The sequence below is a fragment of the Gopherus flavomarginatus genome, chromosome 4, assembly GCF_025201925.1.
Source record: "Gopherus flavomarginatus isolate rGopFla2 chromosome 4, rGopFla2.mat.asm, whole genome shotgun sequence".
Classification (NCBI taxonomy): Eukaryota; Metazoa; Chordata; order Testudines; family Testudinidae; genus Gopherus; species Gopherus flavomarginatus.
Window position 1 is genome coordinate 51415687 of NC_066620.1, and position 20661 is coordinate 51436347.

General features: G+C 41.1%; 1 protein-coding gene across 2 annotated transcripts in view; it reads left to right on the forward strand.

The window, feature by feature from the left end:
* The window catches only part of SPATA17 (spermatogenesis associated 17), a 163325-nt gene that overhangs the window by 18859 nt on the left and 123805 nt on the right, over window positions 1-20661 (forward strand). For both annotated transcript variants that reach the window (XM_050950250.1, XM_050950251.1), the window contains exon 5: window positions 3737-3840. In XM_050950250.1, the coding sequence (XP_050806207.1) occupies window positions 3737-3840 (104 nt within the window). The remainder of the gene's footprint in view (window positions 1-3736; window positions 3841-20661) is intronic.

Below are 20661 nucleotides of genomic sequence, written 5' to 3' on the forward strand. Positions count from 1 at the left end.
GCTCCCTGCCCTGCTGCACCTGGCAGCAGAACAACAGGCTGGTTGCCACTTCAGGTATGAGTTGGGGCCCGGGATGCCACTTCAGGTATGAGTTGGGGCCCCAGCATTATGCTGCCCCATATATTTTGCCACCCTAGGCACCTGCTTGTTTAGCTGGTGCCTAGAGCTGCCCCTGCTCATAACTGTATCAGCCTAGTTGGTTACATTAGGAAATGGCCTAAAACTGCAATAGGAGGAGTAACACTCAACACTAGGGTATACTCATACTGGTCATGTTCAGAAGCTATCCCACATCTCTATGAGCTCTTGAATTGTTTGGCCGTAGATACTGTTATCTGTCTCTCACCTCTGTAAAAACAGAAGCATTCAGAAATGGTTTAAAACATAAGATTATCATATTGAATTTATTTTCTATGAATCAATTTTACTTTTTGAATATTGGGTGGTGAGATATTATTCTCGTTCTGTTTGGATGATTTAAGGTTGCTGTGAATTTTCAGCAACCAAAGTAATCCCCTCAAAATAAAATAATAATAATAAAAAATCTCATGAGCAGATGGCTTTTGATATATCAAGGTTTTGCCATTTGTTTTAGTGCTTAAAATAAACATTATTTATAAGACCACTTACATTTTGATGTTACTTAATGAGGAATATGCATCATTGATTTGACTAGCTTAAGAGGTCATTTAGAACTTGCCTGTTAACAAGCTGTAATCTGCTGAGCACACAATGACTTTGTTTAAAATTATCTGTTCGGTGCTGATCAATGACAATAATTGTTTTGTACCAATCACTGTTGAAACTTGCTAATTACTTTGAAGGGCATACACAATTGTCTTTTTTAGAAGTGCTAAAACATTCACCTTGGGATTGAAAAGCAATATAATCATAAAACATTGTACTCTCTTGCAAAAGCAAAATTTTCAGCAACTTTTATGTAGCAAATTTTAATATAAATAGAACCTTTGTGTAAAAGATTGAAGATATACTTAATTCTCTAAACAACTTGTATTATATAGATTCATTCCCTTATGTAGCCTCTGACATGCAGAATTGGGAAAATGGAGTCATAACATTACAAACTTTGAAATCCAGTCTGCTTTCATTTACACTAGCATATATCTAGCATACTTCCATTGAAGTTCATGGAGTTACTCTGTATTTATAATATTGTAATAGAGGGCAGAATTTGACACTTGCAGTGAAATCCTGGCTCCAGTGAAAATACTGAGAGTTTTGCCATTGACTCCAGTAGGGCCAAGATTTCACCCTTTGTCTTTAAATCTTGAAAAATTTCAATAAAGAGGTTGATCATGGACCTCACAGATTTGGAGTTTCATGTGAATAAAAATAAAGTACAAAGCGTTGGACAGAGTTTGAAGGATACTGCTTTAAGAAGAGAACAGCTATATGGCAGCCAAGTTACTCCTGCCTAATAGCAGTAGTGAGGCCAAAGATGAAAACACGTAGTGCATTCATACACTAAAAATTTTGTTTAATCCCAGATGTCTGCAAATATGCCCATTGTCACTATTCCCCTTCCTCTCCTTTTTTTCCTCTGCATGCTTGTTGTGAATGGGAAAGTGACACAAGATTTCCTACCACGTAGTGGCAGAGGACTATGCTTAACACTTAACCTTTGTTATTTCCACATGTAACAGCTTTTATAATTATTATTTATTATTTTGTATTACAGCAGTGCCTAGTAGTCAAAATCCATCGTGTTAGATACTATACGGATATATAGTAATAGGCAGCCCCTCTCCCAAAGGCCCTCCAGTATGCAGTACCGGCAAGAGATTTTTAGCAGGTACGGGGTACCACAGAGATTTGAGGCTAGGCCCATCTCTCCAGAGTGGGCATGGATCTGCACTCTGCTCCTTAAAGGAGCAGAACACGGCTAGGGAGGGCATTCATTCTTTAAATGACTTTAACAGCACAATACATATGCTGATAAACTTAAACAAAGCCTTTGTTTAAGTTTGTTAGCATATGTAGTGTGCTGTTATCTTGGTCAGGAGTCCTCAAGAGGGAAGGGGTGGGGAGGACAGACGGTGTTTAGGGGCAAGAGCAACCAAAAAAAAAAAAAAAAGAGAAAAATCCTCCTCCTTGTTTTTGGTAACTGTACAGGTATGTTCAAATTTTCCAGGCTCCTGGGCAGTGGGACCCCAGTCTTTGTACGTTAGCTAGTAGACTTAGCTCTTCGGCTTTTAGATGTCTAGTAGAATTTCTAAGTCCTTGTGTGTGGACATTGGGCTGTGGGGTTGGGTGTTGGGAGGTGAATGGGGGTGTGAGTGATATAAGGCTGTGATATAAGGCTGAAAGTGATAAGTTAGAAATGAGAAGTGTCATATCTAGAGAAAGATCTTAGGTAAAACAGGAGAAGAAAGGAGAGAAAAGGAAGGAAATAGAGAACAGTATGTAGGGAAAGTTACATGTGTATTGGAGGGAAAGAGAAGGCAAAGAGGTCAACATGAGAAAACATATATGGATATATAATACAGGAAAGAAAATGTGGAGTAGGAGCAGCCCTTTGCGCTGGCTCCCAAATCCTCTGAATAGGGGAGGCACAAGCTGCCTCCTCTCTGTCTCTGCATGTCCACATAATAGTTAATCTGGTTTTTAGTCAGCAGGCACTGAAATTACACGAATTGTTACAACTCTACTGCTAATTACTTCTTACTTCCATTCCCAAAGAAACAGATATTACAGTGCTAAGTGATCATTTTAAAGTGATTTAAAATAATCAACATTTTAGAGTCACCATGGTCAGAATTAAGCAGCAGAGCTAGTTTGAGTAGTGTTGTTGATTAAATTCTCAGGAAATTCTAGTCAGAATTGGGACCTAAAATTTAAAATATATAGAGGTATGAGTCCCCCTCTCCTGATGCTATGTTTAGGAGACCATATGACCTAATATAGTGTATTAATAAACAGGACTACATTAAGGTAATTATTTACATGTAAGAAATTTCCCTTGTCCTTTTTTCTACATAATTCCCATCAGTTTTGTTGGAAGGATAGCATTCTATGAAAATATTATGACTAATTACTTAACAAATATCCCCATACTGTGTTGCTTCTTAATAATAAGAATGAGTATAGTGTGTGGTCGGCATCTTGCAGGATGATGCCGCTTGCCTGCAGGACCCAGAGAACCGTAGCACATGCAGTGCTACCAGAAACTTCATAGAGAGCCTGATTAAAAAAACATTGGAGTTAGTGGAAAGTCTTCTACTAACTTCATGGGGCTTAGGATCAGACCCACAATATACAGCTGAGAGTATAGTAGAGCTGGGGTGATACAATGCTACGCACTGTAAATCACTGTAACAGAGGCCATCTCTGGATGTACGTCGTACCTCACTTACAGAGGTGCCACCATGTACAATGACTCTGGGAGTAGATGCCTGTGTACAGCCTCTTCTCCCTGCCACACCTCAATGCAGGCAATGACTTAAATCACAATTAGCTCATAATCACTGTCATCTCTTGATAACATCTCTAATAATGTTTGCATTTAATATTTAATTCATGCTACAGTTTTAGTACAAAACATACTTCTCACCATCACTATATTAATGGAAAGACAAATTTACGTATTATGTGTGATGTCACTTTTTAAAGCACCATCACCCTTTGAAAAACATAACGTATTTTATAAGAGTGTTGCAAACTATTTTCACTACTATATTGCATGAAATATACTAAAGTTAAAATATATTTCTTCTAGATTCAGAAAAGATGGCGAGGCTATTATATCCGAAAATATATCCATAATTACTATGCACTGAAGAAATATCTGGAAGCTATTTCTGTGAATAATGAGATTGTCAGGTAAAGATAAAAAAGAGTGATAAAACTTTAATTTCTTCTTCAGAATTAAGTGTGTTGGCAATTAAAATGTTTGCATTGGAAATTGGTTGTTGACAATGAAAAATATAAAGACTTAGGTCTACGTTCTCTATCCAGTCCCCATACAGAACTTCCATTGATTTCAGTGGTCATTTGCCGTTGCCATCATTCCTACAGAAAACCTGACGACCATTAGGGAGCTGGTATATAAGACCACTGCCTCTCATGCTGACCAATACGTTCTCATTGTTTCTTTATGCTCCCCTGTCTGTCTGTATCCACCTGTTTGTCGTTTCTCTTAGAGTGAATGCTTTTGGGGGAAGAGGACTATCTTTCTTTTATGTGTTTGTACAGTGTTTGCCTAGCACGGTGGGGAATTGGCCTGTGACTAGGGCTCTGCAATTGCACCATAAATAAATGATAAATAAATAATAAATAACAACATTCCCATCCAAATTATTCCCTGGTGTACCTCTACTGACCTCAGCTTCATCAGAGGACCCTTACATTTTAAGATTTTGTTTTTCTTTAAGACAAGTAATTTACACATGTCAGAAATGCTTCTTTATTAGAGACATAATAAAACACCACTGCCGGATCTTTGTAGGGTTCCTTGCAACAGCTGATATAATAAGGCATTGTACATATTTTCATTAACATGATCACTGGGTGATTTACCTCGATATCCCATCTTTTTTTTGCTCTTACTTTGATTGTCTTGAATGACAGAGATCATCACTTTCCTGTTAGGGGACTTGGACACTACCCAGGCAACTTTGTAGGTGTTGAAAACAAACAAACAAGCAAACAAACAAAAATCAACCAAACAAAAAAAAACGTACCTTTTTTTGTGAGGTAAATGTATAAAGTTGTTTAGTTAAAACCAATTTCTGCAAATCTGGGTCTAGATGACATTGCAAGAGACATAGTTCAGCAAAAGTATTATTAATTATTAATTATTATTATTTCATTAAAATAATAAAATATTATGCAAGTGTATTATATGAAATAAATAATCCAACCAGTTTTTAAAAGTTTGTAGTTATTAATCTCCAGTATTCTTATGTAAGAATAGCTCTTTACTCTTTTATGGTGCACCTTCTTTATGATAATATGTAAATTATCATGTCTCATAAATACATTGCTTTAGAAGTAATATAACTGCCTCCATCCACCTTTTGTTTACTGTTAATTTAGACACATATTTATGGATACAAAGCTGGTTCATATTTCAACTACAGAAACCAAATTTGAAAACAATTGTAATGGTGGGGATTGTATCAACTGTATCATCTCTACATCCTACCACATCCAGTCCATATTTTGACAAAAATCCCAGGTTTGCTTTTTTTCTGGGCAGTCATATGAGTCCAACCTATAAATTTAATCACTATCTAGGATTTACTCTTGACCTGCTGGGAATCTACAATGAGTACTTTGTAACTGGATGAACTGCTGAGATGCAGGTCTACTTCCGTGTTCAGAATAGTTCAATCATCTATCTCTTCTTGGTTCCTGAACCTGAAACAAGAGCAAGTAACTGACCTACAAGCCTATGACATATATAGATAAAATAAGATAATGAGAAGTGGCATTTCTACTGTACTGAACATGGATTTATTGCAGTTTATATTTTGTTTTTCCCCCCAATATGACTTTTCTTTGTTTCATACACCATACATTTGGTATCATACTGCATTATTTTTGTATGTTTGGCTCTTTCATTAAATTCCTTAATGGTTGTTTCAGATTATTAATATGCGTAAAGTGTCAATGCACTATGTAGATATTTTGTTCAAATCTTGAGTTGTGGCAAATAGGAGAGGAAATTATTTCTATTTCTTTTAATGTATAGAGCTATTGTTTTGCCTGTAATGTATCAAGTTCATCATAAATGTGACAAATTCAGTTTGCTAGGTTTATTTCTCTTGTTGATATGTTTATACTCTGCTTCTTTGTTTATCTGATTTCAGGCTCTTAGGGATTTTGGAGTCCACAGATAGTTTACCTGTGTGTATTTTAAGTTTTATTTTAGGGTATGTTTTCTTGGTGCTGATCTGTTTTTTTTTAAGTCCATGTTTTCTAATACTTTTATTCATTATTAGCATTTAATAACAATTAATGCTATTTCATTTTTGTGAATTAAATGGTATTATAAATACCAACACTAAATTTTTGAAAACTATTTATTTATTTATTTATTTATTTATTTAATCATTGAGACAAAGTAGTGTTACTGTGCACAGGCCACCATGCAACCTTGGATTTAGTTATAGTTCATCTACTCCATAGTTAGTAGTATAGTATTTTATTTTAATACATATGCAAAAATATATTTTCATACTGAGACGAGACGTTTTACAAAGATAAATTAGTTTGATTAGTTTAAAGGCTGAGTGTGCATTTGGTAGATATATACACTTGTAACCTCTTGCCCGATATGCAAAAACTGCCCCAAGTTAAGAACAAGAAAACGATATCATGAAATTAAAAATTAGCCATAGACATGGTAGCATTAATAAAACATTATTAAGTTTGAGTGCAGAAGAACGAACATCCTTTACTTATGACAGAAACTCAAATTGGAAGTCGTATTCTCTTTAGCCATTATTGTATTAGATAGATGTTGGTTTTGACTGTTACTTTATGTCTTGTAACATTAAATGTATGATGCAATTGTATAAAAAATAGCTAAATTAATTTCATGACTAATTTCATTAGTATATCCTTCTGTTGATCTTGGTAGCTATTTATTATTAATCTATCCACTAATATCGTTTTTTACTTAAACTCAAATTTGCCCTGAACATTAGAAATATATTGTACAATTTGTAATGAACTTGTCATCCAAATTGATCAGATACAATACATATTTTGAGTATTGAAAGAGAATCAGTGGATTTTCTCTAGAAATGAGTATCACTGCATAGATCTCTTCACTGGCATAAATTATAAAAGTAGTGTGCACTGCCCCCTAGCATCTACCTCATAGAATCCAGCAGGAATGCAATGGGGAACTATGCCCTGGCCATTTTCTCAACTCAGATAGATTTTCCTCCATCCAGTCAAGAAGTGCTACCAAGCACATTGGCCAGGAAGTGCTGGTCCTATATTGTGACTGTGTAATGCATGGGAGTGCTATTGAAGGTTGGGGAGAGGTTCTCTGCATACTTCCCTCCCTCAACACACCATGTCAGGGACACTCACAATTTAGTTGTAGTTTATTTACTGTATATAAAAAACATTTAACCATTTATTACAATAAATACCATGAATAAAAATGCATAGACAGATGAGAACAACTAAGTGCCTAAAGATTTTTGCTACAGCTTTACTATTACAGATATTTTGAAAGTTTGGGGCAGACTCATTGGTACACCTCTGCAACTTATTAATAAACCCGGCTCAGGTTAAGCTACATTTATGACTGCTTTTCATCGCCAGAGTGAAACAAAGCAGCTGGAGCATTGCTGATGAAATTGTCCCTTAATTAACACATTCATTCTTTAGCTGCTTTCATCAAGACTTTTGCTTTAGTGCTGTGTCAATGGTATTAGAGCTCTGAGCTTCACACAACATGAAAACTAGCTTTGACACAACACTGAGGCAAACACTTCGGTAGTTAGAGCTGCCAACTAGATGGTGTAAATGCACATTAAAGTTTGTCATTACAATAGTTAGCATGAGTTTAAGAAGACTGCTTGAATGAGAAAGCTATGAGTAGCTTATGCAGATGATCCACACACACACACACAAAAGAAAAAAAGGATACCAAACTGCACCGTCATATATGTTCCTTAATTCACATATTTTAGAGAAACAGTGTCACAATTATTTGTCTTAGTTAATTTATATAGGCCTTAGATTATCCCTAAAGTTAATACTTTTTAAACCTTAAAACATTTGCTAAAATTTATTCTTTATTTATGTTATGTCATAGTTTTATGGCTTTATATCTGCAACATGACAGAGCTAGAGACAATTTATGTATATCATTAGAAAACTTGGATTCACAACTCTTATACAGAATAAAACATCCATTTCACTTTTGGCATATCATGAAATATCAGACCTTAAAATCAATATTAGTCCAAGACAGCATATTGCCATTACTGGTTCTTTGACCAGCTGATTTTAAACCTCTGCTTTATCTGATCCACATTTAGAGGGAAAGAAAGCAACATTTTTGATATTGCCTATAAAGAGCAGAAAAGAGTTTTGGACTATTGAAAATAGTTGTGGCAAAATAGATTAGAGAGTAGAGTGAGGATTAGAAAGTTTAACATACAAAATAAATGCAGCTTACTCCATGATTCTATGGTTGCAGAAAAACAAATATTTGATGGTTATCATGTTGAAGAGTGCAGTTTGTATATATCTATATTCCCATTTATTTTAGACACCTTGAGGTTTGCAAGTTATCCTTTTTAAACTAATTTAATCATGGCACCTACTTGCTTAAATGGAAGCTATGACAGGTTGGCAGATGATATAGTAGTGTGGAGTGGACAGCAATGGAGACAACAGGAGCTCTTTTGATTCATTTTTGATCGAAGTCAAAAGTTGCAACCTTTTACGCACACTTTCTTTAGCTGTGGTTCTTATTCTGTTATTTTTAAAATTAAAACACAACAAGTAAAGAAAATACCCTATCATTGTAATAAATCCATGACATAATTGCCTGTTTTCCAGTGTTTTTGATGCATGCGTGGTAGGTCCTTTATGAATTCTGAGCAGACTAGCATGAATGCTGGTAAACATTTGGTTGATGCAGCTGTGTTTCTTCCTCTTATTCCTTGGAAGAAGGTATTTTAGAGATGAAAGGCAAAGTCCTAACATCAGGCTGTGAGGAAGCTGTTAATACAGTTTAAATTTACGAAAGAGGAAGATAGTGTGTATCCTAGGTAGAATCATAGTTTACCCACATTTATCAGCAGGATGGATAATGCTGTCAACTGTGAGACTGCACACTCTTTACATGTCTGGGCTGAGCTTGTTTGTGACATCAGATTGTAAAGTGAAAGGCTGTAGGCCAGAATTTTCAAACTTGACTTCAACAGGAGAAGAGGTTGCTCAGTACTTCTGAAACACAGGCCACTTTTAAGTAAGTACCTAAGTATGGATTTAAGAGCCTAAGTTTCAGCACCTAGGATTGTGGATTGGGGTTTTTTGTTTGTTTGCTTGCTTACTTTTTAAAGAAGCTACCCTCACCTAGCAGCCGCATCTTTACCATTCAATTGAAATAAAAACTGTCCTCATTTAGTAACTGCCCTCATTTAGTAGTCATGTGTGTTCACCTCACAAACCTCAGGAGAAAGTAAACTTAATAGAAGCTGAGTTTAGAGCCATAGAGTGACATAATTCAATTTAACTGAAATTGACCTAAAATATGATTAAATAATAATAGTAATATATGTGAATTTGCATATCATGAATTTGCATATTTGAAGCATTATTTTCATATGAATTAAAGACAACTGTAAGAATTAGCTCCTATGATATCAAAAACACTGGAAAACTGGCCTTTATGTCATGAATTTATTACAATATGATATTTTGTTTACTTGCTGTTTTTTAATTTTAAAAATTGTGGAATCTCCATCTCTGGAGATATTTAAGAGTAGGTTAGATAAATGTCTATCAGGGATGGTCTAGACAGTATTTGGTCCTGCCATGAGGGCAGGGGACTGGACTCGATGACCTCTCGAGATCCCTTCCAGTCCTAGGATCTATGAATCTATATCTGAAAGATATCTATATCTCATGATAATACAGACTTAAGTATTAGTTTTGAATACATAGGTCAAGCCTTATAGTAAATTCATAATGCTAACTGCAGAGCTCCTTCCTCCCCAGTGAATTTGCTACAGTGCAGTATACAACCCTACAAAACACCTGCTCTGCACTGCCTCTGCTGAAACTCCAGCATAGGGTGCATTGTAGGGTGGGAGCAGGGCAGGGGCAGGCCATAATAAGAAGGAGGCTGAATCAGGGTGGGAGGAGATGTGGCCAGGGCACACCTGCACTCCAGCTATTTCCCACTGCTGCAAACCCTATATCAGGAGTCACAAGGTAGGGTAGCCCTAACATGTGCCTTAGGCCCCAGCAGCAGAAGAGGAGAGACACAACCAGTCTCCTTAGTGTCAACAAAGGGATTAATCTAGCCCTTGGGCTCTTATCTACTTCAGGGACATACTGTGAAATTTAATTTCTTAATGTTTGTACAGTCCTTTGAAGGTACAGTAGTAACATTATGCTGTATGAATCCTTAATATTATTGTTTCTTTCTTTTCTGTTTTAATATAGCTATAACATTGGTAACTTATTCTGATTTGCTGAAAAAATTTCCACTACGTTTTCCACAATTTCCCTTTGTAGTTTTTATTAATAAATCACGTTCTGTATTATCTATTGCTGTTTAATGGAAAATAGAAATAGAGTTCATATACTGTGTAGTATCTGAATGTGGATTGGTTGTGAAGTTACATATTTATTTGAAAATCCACACATTCAGAAAATGTCCAATACTGCTCATTGAAGTTTCTCTTCTATAGAATAGACACAGCACACTATCTTATTCAGAAACATTCATAAACCCTTATTTTTTCACAACTGTAAGAGCTGGCAAAATGATTCGATGGAGAAATATGCCAAAAGCAATTAGCATAGGCTATAACTGCCTATGATGTAGTAGAACTAGCATTTTGTTTTATGTGAAGCAATTTCCAATCCACAATAAGCAAATGGACATCACTTCACATAAATTAGCATGGTGGTGCTATTATATCATAAGACTTCACAGATGATGTCAGTTTCCAACTCTCTGATTAACGTACAATTCTTTGGCTAACTTTGTTACATATCAGGAGTGAAACTAGAAGTAGGAAAATGGGACATAACTAAATAGAAAAAGAGTAAGATACACATTGCTTTGCAAGACTATCATCAGAAAATGGCACCGCATAATCACATTATCTTCAGGCATAGAACACACTGAGATTACAACATGGCAGAAAACTAGCAACAACAGTGGCAAGATGCTTGGGTTTGGGTTCTTGTATGAGCAAGACAGATAATTTACAATTCCTGTGTTATCTGACTAACACTAGTTGGCAGCCCTGGCTGAGCTTAGACTTAGCAAGCATATGGCATATGGAAACTATTGTTATCAGTAACAGTGATTCACACAAGTGCAGGACTGGGGTAAAGGCTGACATACCACTGGAACTATTTATTATGCATATTTTAATGGTGCATAGGGCCTTTTGTGAGTTCCTTTCACTGTGTGAATTTCACCTGAATGCCAGCATCTGTTTAGCTAGAAAATAAAATAGAAATATTTTATTTTGTGTCAGAAAAATAGTAGTTATAATTTTAGCCCATTATTCATACTTCACCAAATAATAATAAATAAATAATAATAATAAAATCCCCTTTTAATTTTAATAGATTGCTGGGACAGGTATAGTATCCATTAGGCATAAAGATGTCCCATAAAGTTCACAGTATTATTCTGGAAGCTTTGTCTAATAACACCACTGGGGAGAGGTGGGGGAAATGTATGTGAATGGGAGTGACCATCAGTGAGGATTTTGTAAAAGATGTCAGCCCAAAGAGGTCATAGGATCATACAAGTTAGAGATGCAAAATATGCATTAGATCATGTTTCCCTGACAATAAAGGAATGTTTGCTACAAAATCTTTTTTTCCAGACTAGTTTAAAAAATCCCAAGCTTCCACCAATTTCTTTGAGAAAGGCAAACAGCTGACATTCCCAGCTGGGCTTAAGCCACTAACTTTTCAGTTGACAGCTGAATGTGCTGGCCTAATGCACTACAGACATATGAAAAGGTCTAAAGTCTAATGAAACAACTGAAAATGTGCTAAATGAAGATTATTCCAAAGATTTTGGACTTGGTTCTCCATTGTGTTTCATCATTTTTATGGTGTTATAATTCTCTTGACTTCAGCACCTTACAAGAGGTACTACGTGACTTGCAGTATCAGACACATATGACCAGAATGTTTTCAATTAAGTGTTTTTAGATTTGTAAAACCATATTGGCCCACCATCTTGTCTCGGAAGTGAAACCATGGTAGAATAGTTAAACAAAGGGGTCAACAGTTAAACCAGAAAAAGGAGGCTTCCTGACAGTTAATAATTTAGAGAACGTGAAATCAACTTGCTGAACATTTAGCCTTGCCACAGATGGTTTGTCTTTACACACCGAGAAATAGCTTGTCTATTTCCTTCACATATGTGAGCCAAAGGAGTCTCCAGTAACCACTCTTAGCTCAGTTAAGTCAGTTTTTCTTTGAATCTTTTCCATTAGAAACTGAGTTAGAAGAAAACTCAAACTTCATCTTCTTTGGAGAAAATATTAAGTATAGATAGCATTTTCTTCTTAATTATTCTTAAGATTTATTGGAATGTACTCTGTCAGGTTGCTGGAAGTCTGTTTTTCTTCAGGCTAAAAGTGCCTGGTCCTCCAGCTCTCACATGAGTAAAGTCTGCAGGATGAGGCCCAGTTGCTAGGAAAGATATGAAGGGGTATTACCTTACAGCATGTCTAGTCCTTCATTTATGGCATATTTTGTAGGTCAGGCTATTTTCCATAAACTGGATTGGAAATACATTTCTATTTTCACACTAACAAAATGACAGCTTTCAGAAGTCCCTTCATCTGATAGAGATAAGTCCAAGCATCAGCTATTTTACAAAGTATCAGAATATTTTTAAGAATGTATATCTTTTTTTGTTGTTGTTATAATTCGGTTAAATGTTCCTCCTCCTGACCAAAACAGCAATTGATTCCAGGGCTGGCCTTACCAGGAGGCGAACTGAGGCAGCTGCCTCAGGTGCCAGACTGTGTGTGTGGAGGGGGGGAGGCACTAGGACCCAGAGTGTAGAAAATTTTGTCTGCTGCTGATGCATATGTATTCTCTCAGCTCTAGATGCACAGAGATGGTGGAGTGCTGTGCTGGAGGAAGGAGGGCACAAGAGACATAACAGGCAGGCAGGAGAAAAAGTGAGAGGGAATAATGGAAAGCAGGAGGAGCTGCAGGGAGAGAGAGGAGGAGGAGAAGACTCTCATGTACCTCTCTAGCACCCCCAGGAGCCTGGACTGATTAACACCAGCTTCTCAGGGAGCTTCCTGTGTCCTGCTGCTTCCCTGAACCCACTTGAGGAGAACAGGCAGGCAACTGAAGTAGTAGGAGCCAGTTAGGCCCTTAAGATGCTGAAATCTTCCCTCACTCAGGTTCTGCTACTAGCCTGCTTATTTGTCCTCTTTAATTGAGTGTTGAGAGCCACTCTAGCTGGCACAGAACAGCAGTCATGAGTGAAATGTCCCTCTGGGGCAGCATTCAGAAAAAGCAAGCAAGCAAAGGAAGCTTTTCTATCTAAGCAGGAAGGAGCTCTCCTGAGATACATAGACACCAATGTTCACGGTGAGCCTTCTGGCCCCAGTGAGGATGTGAGTGGTGAGGAGATGCCTGATCTTCCAGTTAGTCAGAGTGCAGATGACCTGTCAGCTACTGCAGCATCCATATCTCCATCTCAAATGGATGTAACCATGCACATTCCTGAAGAAAAGTGTAGATCAGAGAAGAGTGTGGTGGAGGGACAAGAAACAGCTGCTGCTGAGTTTAGTTCCTTAAGTCTAGATTTTCCAGGACTGTGGACCCATTTGAGCAGTAGCCTGAGGGACTTCCTTGTACTGCGTGGGGCACAGCAAGTGAAAAACTTCATGTTCCCCAAAGACAATCAAAATAGAAGTTTCCATCCAACACATTACTGGTGTGAAATCCCCAATGGAGACAAAGTGGAGAGGTCACGGCTTATGTACTCAAAAACCCAGAATGCTTCATACTGTTTTTGTTTCAAACTCTTCCAGTCTAATGTTCCAGCCACATTGGGATCTACAAGAACAAAGGACTGGAAAAATCTGGCATGCCATGAGGGGGCAGCAAATCACCAGAGAGCACTCCATAGGTGGAAAGAGCTTGAGATGAGACTAAGGTTAAAGGCCACCGTAGATGATCAGCATCAAGAGAAGACTGCAAAATGTTCTGAAAAGGCTCGTTGCCATTATGAGAATGCTTGCTACCCAAAACCTAGCACTGCGTGGCACTTCACATCAGCTGTACGTGCCAAACAATGGAAACTTCCTTAAAATTGTGGAGCTGATGGCTGAGTTTGATGCTGTACTCCAGGAGCATCTAAAAAGAGTCACCACCTAAGAAATGTACACACACCACTACCTTGGAAAAACAATTCAAAATGAGATCATACAATTACTGGCAACAAAAGTCAAACAGAAGATTGTGGCAGATCTGAAGTCAGCAAGATATTACTCTTTTATTCTGGACTGCACACCTGACATCAACCATATGGAACAAATGACTTAAATGGTGCATTTTGTAACAACAACAGAACCTAGTGAAAATGTCCCTGCACTGGTGACTGTCAGCAAGCATTTTCTAGAATTTATTGACATTGATGATACTACAGGAGCTGGTATGACAAGTGTGCTTCTTAAAAAAGCTGGAAGATACAGCAATTGCGATACCTGACATGAGAGGTCAGGGCTACGATAATGGTGCCAACATGAGAGGAAAGAACAGAGGAGTGCAGATACAGATCCGAGAATTAAACCCTCGAGATTTTTTTGTCCCATGCAGTTCTCATTCATTGAACTTGGTGGTCACTGATGCAGCATCAGCTTCTAGTGAGGCCAATGAATTTTTTAATATAATTCAAAGCATCTATGTATTTTTCTCTGCATCAACTCATCAATGGCAAATTTTGAAGTAACATCTGGGCACATCCTCTCTGACACTGAAACCACTGAGTGCCTCACAATGGGAAAGTCGAGTGGAGGTGATAAAGCCTATCAAACACCAAATTGGGAAGATAGATGATGCCATAGTTGCCATTATGGAGGATAGTGCTATGACAAGAACTGTTTGTGGGAGAATAGTGGCAGAGGGAAATGGAATCACCAGAAACATACATAACTTCAAATTTATGTGTGGCTTAGTGTTGTGACATGACATACTATTTGAAATAAATGTTGTAAGTGAGAGACTCCAAGGTGTTGACCTTGATATATCTGGAACAATGGAACAACTGGACAAAGCAAGTCATACCTACAGTCTTACTGGTCAGATGAGGGATTTCAAAAAGTTCTGAAGAGTGCACAGAAGTTGGTGGAGGAACTTCACACTGACATAGGTGGCGAGTTCCATACCCATGTGGTGCTCGGGCACCAGCAATATTCAGAACTAGGGGCCCAGCTCCAGCAATATGTGGAGCCAGGTGCCCCTCCACCTGCGCCCCCCCACACCTCCCCCGACTGTTTCGTGACCCCGACTTGCTGCCCCCGGGCCCTGCCCCCGGCTCGTCTTTCCTGGGCCCGGGAGCAGAGAATCACTGACCGTCTCTTGCCTGAGCAGCTCCATGTTGCCTCCCAGCAACTGCTGCCGCAGGGTCCTAGTGCCCTCCCTCTCCATGGCCAGGACAGACTGACTCTGAGCCTGCCCTTCCTCCTCAAACCCTTCCCTTTTCCGGCAGGACCCTCAAGCAGCACAGGGGGGCCCCTCTCTGCCCGCAGTCACCACTCCTGCCCCATGCAAGGAGGCAGCCTCATCCTTCACCCCCAGTGAAGCTACAGTGACAGTGTGCTGCTGGGGGGCAGGAAAGGAGGCTCCTCCCCTAGCAGGGCCGGCTTTAGGCTGATTCGGCCGATTCTGAATCAGGGCCCCTCGCCTAAGAGGTCCCCGCGCCTTAGGCACCTTTTTAATTTTTTTTTTTTTTTTACTTACCCCGGTCCCCGGCTGCGGTCTGCTCCGGGGTCTTCCATGGTCCCGCTCCCTTGAGCGAAGCGCCGGCGGGAGCGCAGCGCGGCCCCGCTCTCCCAGCTAGAGCTCCAGCCGGGGTGGCGGGACTTGCCGCGCTCTGGCCGGGCCTCCAGTCGGGAGAGCAGAGCGGCGGGGCTTTGCCGCACTCCAGCCGGAGTGCGGCGAGCACGGCAAGCACCGCTCTCCCATCTGGAGCTCCGGCCAGAGCGCGGCAAGCCCCGCGACCCTGGCTGGAACTCTGGGCCCTTTAAATAGCCCCCAGAGCCCTGGGGCAGTGAGGGGCACCGGGGGCTATTTAAAGGGCCCGGGGCTCCAGCTGCCTCTGCCACCCTGGTCCTTTAAATAGCCGCTGGAGCCCCGCCTCCCCCATGCATTCCCCAGCGCTCCCGCAGCTATTTAAAAGGTCCGGAATGGGGTAGAAGGCGGTTTGGGGGCTACTTAAAGGGCTGAGGTTCCAGCTGCCTCTGCTGCACCCCCTGACCTGCCCACACCAGTCCGGCCCCCCCTGCCTGCAGCCAGCTCTGCACCCCGTGCCCACAGCCAGCCCCTGCCAAACCCCCTGTCCTGTCTCCAGCCAACCCCTGCCACACACCCCTGCAGCCCTGCCCAAAGCCAGCCAGCCCCACACACACTGCTGCCCGCACCAGCCCTGCACACCCTGCCCAGCCCACACCCCCTGCCCTGTCTCCAGTCAACCCCTGCTGCACCCCACTGCCTGAAGCCAGCCAGTCCCACACTCCTGTCTCCAGCCCTGCAAACCCCTGCTGCACCCCCCATGGCCCTGCCTGAAGCCAGCCCACCCCACACCCCCTGTCTCCAACCAGCCCCACACCCCTTGCCCTGCCTGCAGCCAGACCCTACCTCCGGTCAGCCCCTGCCCTGCCTCCAGCCAGCCCCATGTCCACTGCTGCCCTGCAGTTTCCAGGGCAGTAACCCTGCACACCTGCTTCAATGAGGGGGGCAGGAAGCAGCTGGGACCAACACATGTGCACACCCCCAGGGAGTGGCGGGGACCCACACATGTGAAACGGCGGTCATTAATAGCCAATCAACAGCATATATGATGCAATGTATATAATATATAATTTTATTATTCATATAGTTATGGAAAGTAAATAATACATGAAAGAAATGAAAGGCTTTTTTTTTCCACTTTTTTTTTTAAGTCATCCCTGCCAGGGCCCCGTCGAAAATGTTCGAATTGGGCCCCGCACTTCCTAAAGCCGGCCCTGTCCCCTAGAGCTTGCTGCTGCCGGCAGGGAAAGGGCTGGGGGGAGTCCTCTCTGGCCCCTGTCCCAGAGCAGCCTGCTTGCACCTCAAACTCATCCCCAACTCTGCCCCACCCCAGAGCTCCCCCCACCGCACCCTCAACCCTCTACCCTAGTCCTGAGCCCCTCCAGCCCCCCAAACACCTTATCCCCAGTCCCAGCCAGAGCCCTCATCCCACCGCACCCTGACCCTCTGCCTGAGCCCAAGCCCCTTCAGCACCCCAAACACCTTATCCTCAGTCCCAGCCGGAGCTCTCATCCCCCACACTCCTACTTTTGCCCTAAGCCCCTCCCACACCCCAAACCCCTCATTGCCAGCTCCAGAGCCCTCACCCCCTACAACACTACTCTCGCCATGAGCCCCTCCCATACGCCAAACCCTCATCTGCAGCCACACCCCACACCCCTTCACTCCTGCACCCCATCCCTCTGCACCCCTCCCATCCCCAAACTCCCTCCCAGAGCCCGCATCCTGCACCCCAATCCCCTGCCCCAGCCTAGGGTCTGCACCCCAGACCTCCTACCTCATCTAAACTCCCACCCAGAGCCTTGAGCAGGTGGGAGGCAGAGTTTGGGGGTGGGCAGAGTTTGGGCGGGGGCGGGTTCTGGGCACCACCAAAATTTCTACAGACATACCACCCATGCACACTGAAGCTATTTTCCCACCCATTCGAGAATACAAGAGTCACCGAAAAAGACATTTTGATTACGAGGCATGGGATAATCCCGTAAGAGACCCCAAACAACAATTCAAAGTTGAATTCTTTAACCAGGTGCTAGATTGTGCAATACAGTCAGTTGAAGAACATTTCATCCAGCTCAAGGAACAGAGCAGTATATTTGGGATGTTGTATAATATTCCAAAACTCCTCACTGAACCTGAAGAAGACTTAAACCAGCAATGCAGGGCACTGGAGACAGTGTTGACACATGATGACATGCACAATATTGATGCAAGTGATTTAGGTGATGAACTGAAAGCCCTTTCAAGATACATTTCAGCAGGATCAACTCCAAAGGCTGTTCTGGAATATATGTGCACGAATAAGATGACCACCCTCTTTCCAAATGCTTTTGTTGCTCTGCACATACCTCTAACACTTCCTGTAACAGTTGCCAATGGAGAACACAGCTTCTCCAAGCTCAAGTTAATAAAAACACATCTGTGCTCCACAATTACACAGGAGAGGCTGGTTGGCCTTGCAGCCATCTCAATAGAGCATGAGCTGGCCCAGCCTGTGGACCTTCAGGAACCAGTTCAAATCTTTGCAACCAAGAAGGCACAGAAAGCACTACTTTGATTATTCAAACAGATGAAAATGCCAGTGTTTACTATGCAGACAAGAAAAGTTACATTTGCTGTTCAGGTGTTTGAAAGTTAAGTGTTACTTGCAATTTTTGAACAAGGCATTTTAAGTTGTTATTTCTCCTTTATTGGGGTAGGTAGTAAAGTAGTACTATGAGAGAGAAGAACAGGAAGAAGGCAGAATTGAGACCTTTCAAAGTTTTGGCGCAAGCATGGGAGCATCATTTGAGCTCCCTGCCTCAGATGCCAAAATGTTGTGGGCCAGCCCTGATTGAGTCTGTTTTCAACAGGTGGCAAAAATTTTCAGGCAACTTCTTAAAGTTCTCGCAGGTAGAACAAAAAACAAACAACTTATTTACTTGGAGTTTTCTGAGTTGATCTACTCCACCAATCCAAACCCATCTTTTAAACATGTCTTGGAATTTCTGGTACTAAAAACAGAGTTGTTGAATATTATTCTCCCATTATTTAAATGATGTTTTGGTGCCCTAGTGCACATGACTTGAGAGATCTATGACTTTATAAAACTCTATCCTTAATAGCTGTAGGATCGAAACTGCCTGACCTGAAAACCAGAGTCAGCTTTCATTCCAGGGTACTATAGTTATAAATAATGTATCTAGTTTGAGTTAGAATGGTAATATATTGTGTGAACAGCCCAAGTAATGAATTATGATGTCCATGGAGCCTGATCCAGCCCCTACTGGACCATGGCCATACTGTATATTTAAGCTTCTGTAAGGTACTCACATCTAGCTAAAATAGTCTCTGCAAATATGTATTTTTGCAAGTTATGCTCTACTTTATAACTGCTGTCCAGAAACCCAACCTTCCCAACAGATTCATCATAGAAAGACTGTTTGATAGGACAGTATTTTTTTAAACTTTCTTTTTTATGATAATTTAAATCATAGCCTGTCCTGGTGGATAAAAAGGACTTTATTTTAATAATGTTACTGTAGTGCATATTGCAAAAAATCTTTTTAATTTTCTGTGTACATTTAATCATAAAATTGAAAGTCAAAAATTGCACTGGCTAAAGCTAGAGATAGCAGATGAGATATTGTTTCCACTGAACTCATTGAAAGTTCCTTCTAATTTCAATGACAGGAGAATAGCAGCCATTGCAGTTAGGCAATATGCAGAATTCCCCATGCAAATTCTGCCAACCCTGCAGCGTCTCTGTTTTCTAGTCCTACTGGCAGGGTGGATAAAAATCAATTATTTTTTTTAAGAGTCAAAAAATTGGATTTTTTAAAATTTAAGTTGGATTTTTTAAATTTAAATTAAATGCAAGTTTGTATATTTAAAAATGAACCTATTTAAAATTCATTTTGAAATTAACAACCCAGGTTAAGGCCTAAATCATTTAAATTACATGTTTTCCACCAAGTTTTAAAGGAAGTCAGTCACCACTGAACTGATGGAAATCACTAACTAAGCACATGACAGTATGAGCTTCTTTTTATCATGTAATAAATCACAATATTTGTCATTATTTGTAGAATAGACTGATTTGAGAAAAAAAAAGGTCTGCTATTTTTATGAAGTTATGCAGGTAATAAGACCTCTACTCCCTAATTATAAAACATATATTTTATGTTATCTGCTTGGCTGGAGACAGATGTTTAAAGCACACATGGGATGGTCGGGGCCATCTCTCCTCACCCCTCTGGGCAGGGGGGCCATGCCCCCTCACTGCAGTGTCTCTGTAGGGATCAAGTTCAGTGGGAATTAGCACCAGCAGCTCGAGCCCTCCAGCAGGGCAGAGCACCAAACAGTTAGGTAGCCCTGGCCTGCAGCCAGGGCAGAGCAGCAGAAGAGTCAAGGGGCCCTGGCCCTCAGGTAGGCAGGGCACCAAACAGGGAGCTGTGGCCTGCAGGCAGGAGAGAGCACCGAGCAGTCTAAGGGCTCAAGCCCTCCATCAGGGCAGACAGCAAATAGTCTAGGGGTTCAGCTCTCTGGCTGGGCAGACGGCAAATAGTCTGACGTCCTAGCTCTGGAGGACAACTCAGGCCTCTTGGCGTAAGGTGGGGAGTCTGTCACCCAGGGGTGGGGTGGCAGGAGGTAAGGGAGACCTGGGCCCACCTGACTCCACCAGGTCCCAGGCCAGGGCCCTAGCAGTAGTGGAGTCTTCCGCTACTGGGTCAGCGTGGATCCGCCCGAAACATGCTGACCTAGTTTAAGGCCACAATACAACCAGACTATTGTCTGGTTCTCCTGGGCTACTTCTTCCTCTCCTGCTGTGGGCAACCTGGGTCTTGGGGTCATCATCCGTCTCCCTGGAGTACACAAATAATCACAGCCCTGACAGCTCCTCAGCATCCCCGGCATCCAGCAGTTCCTCCAGGGCTTTGGCACTGTAGT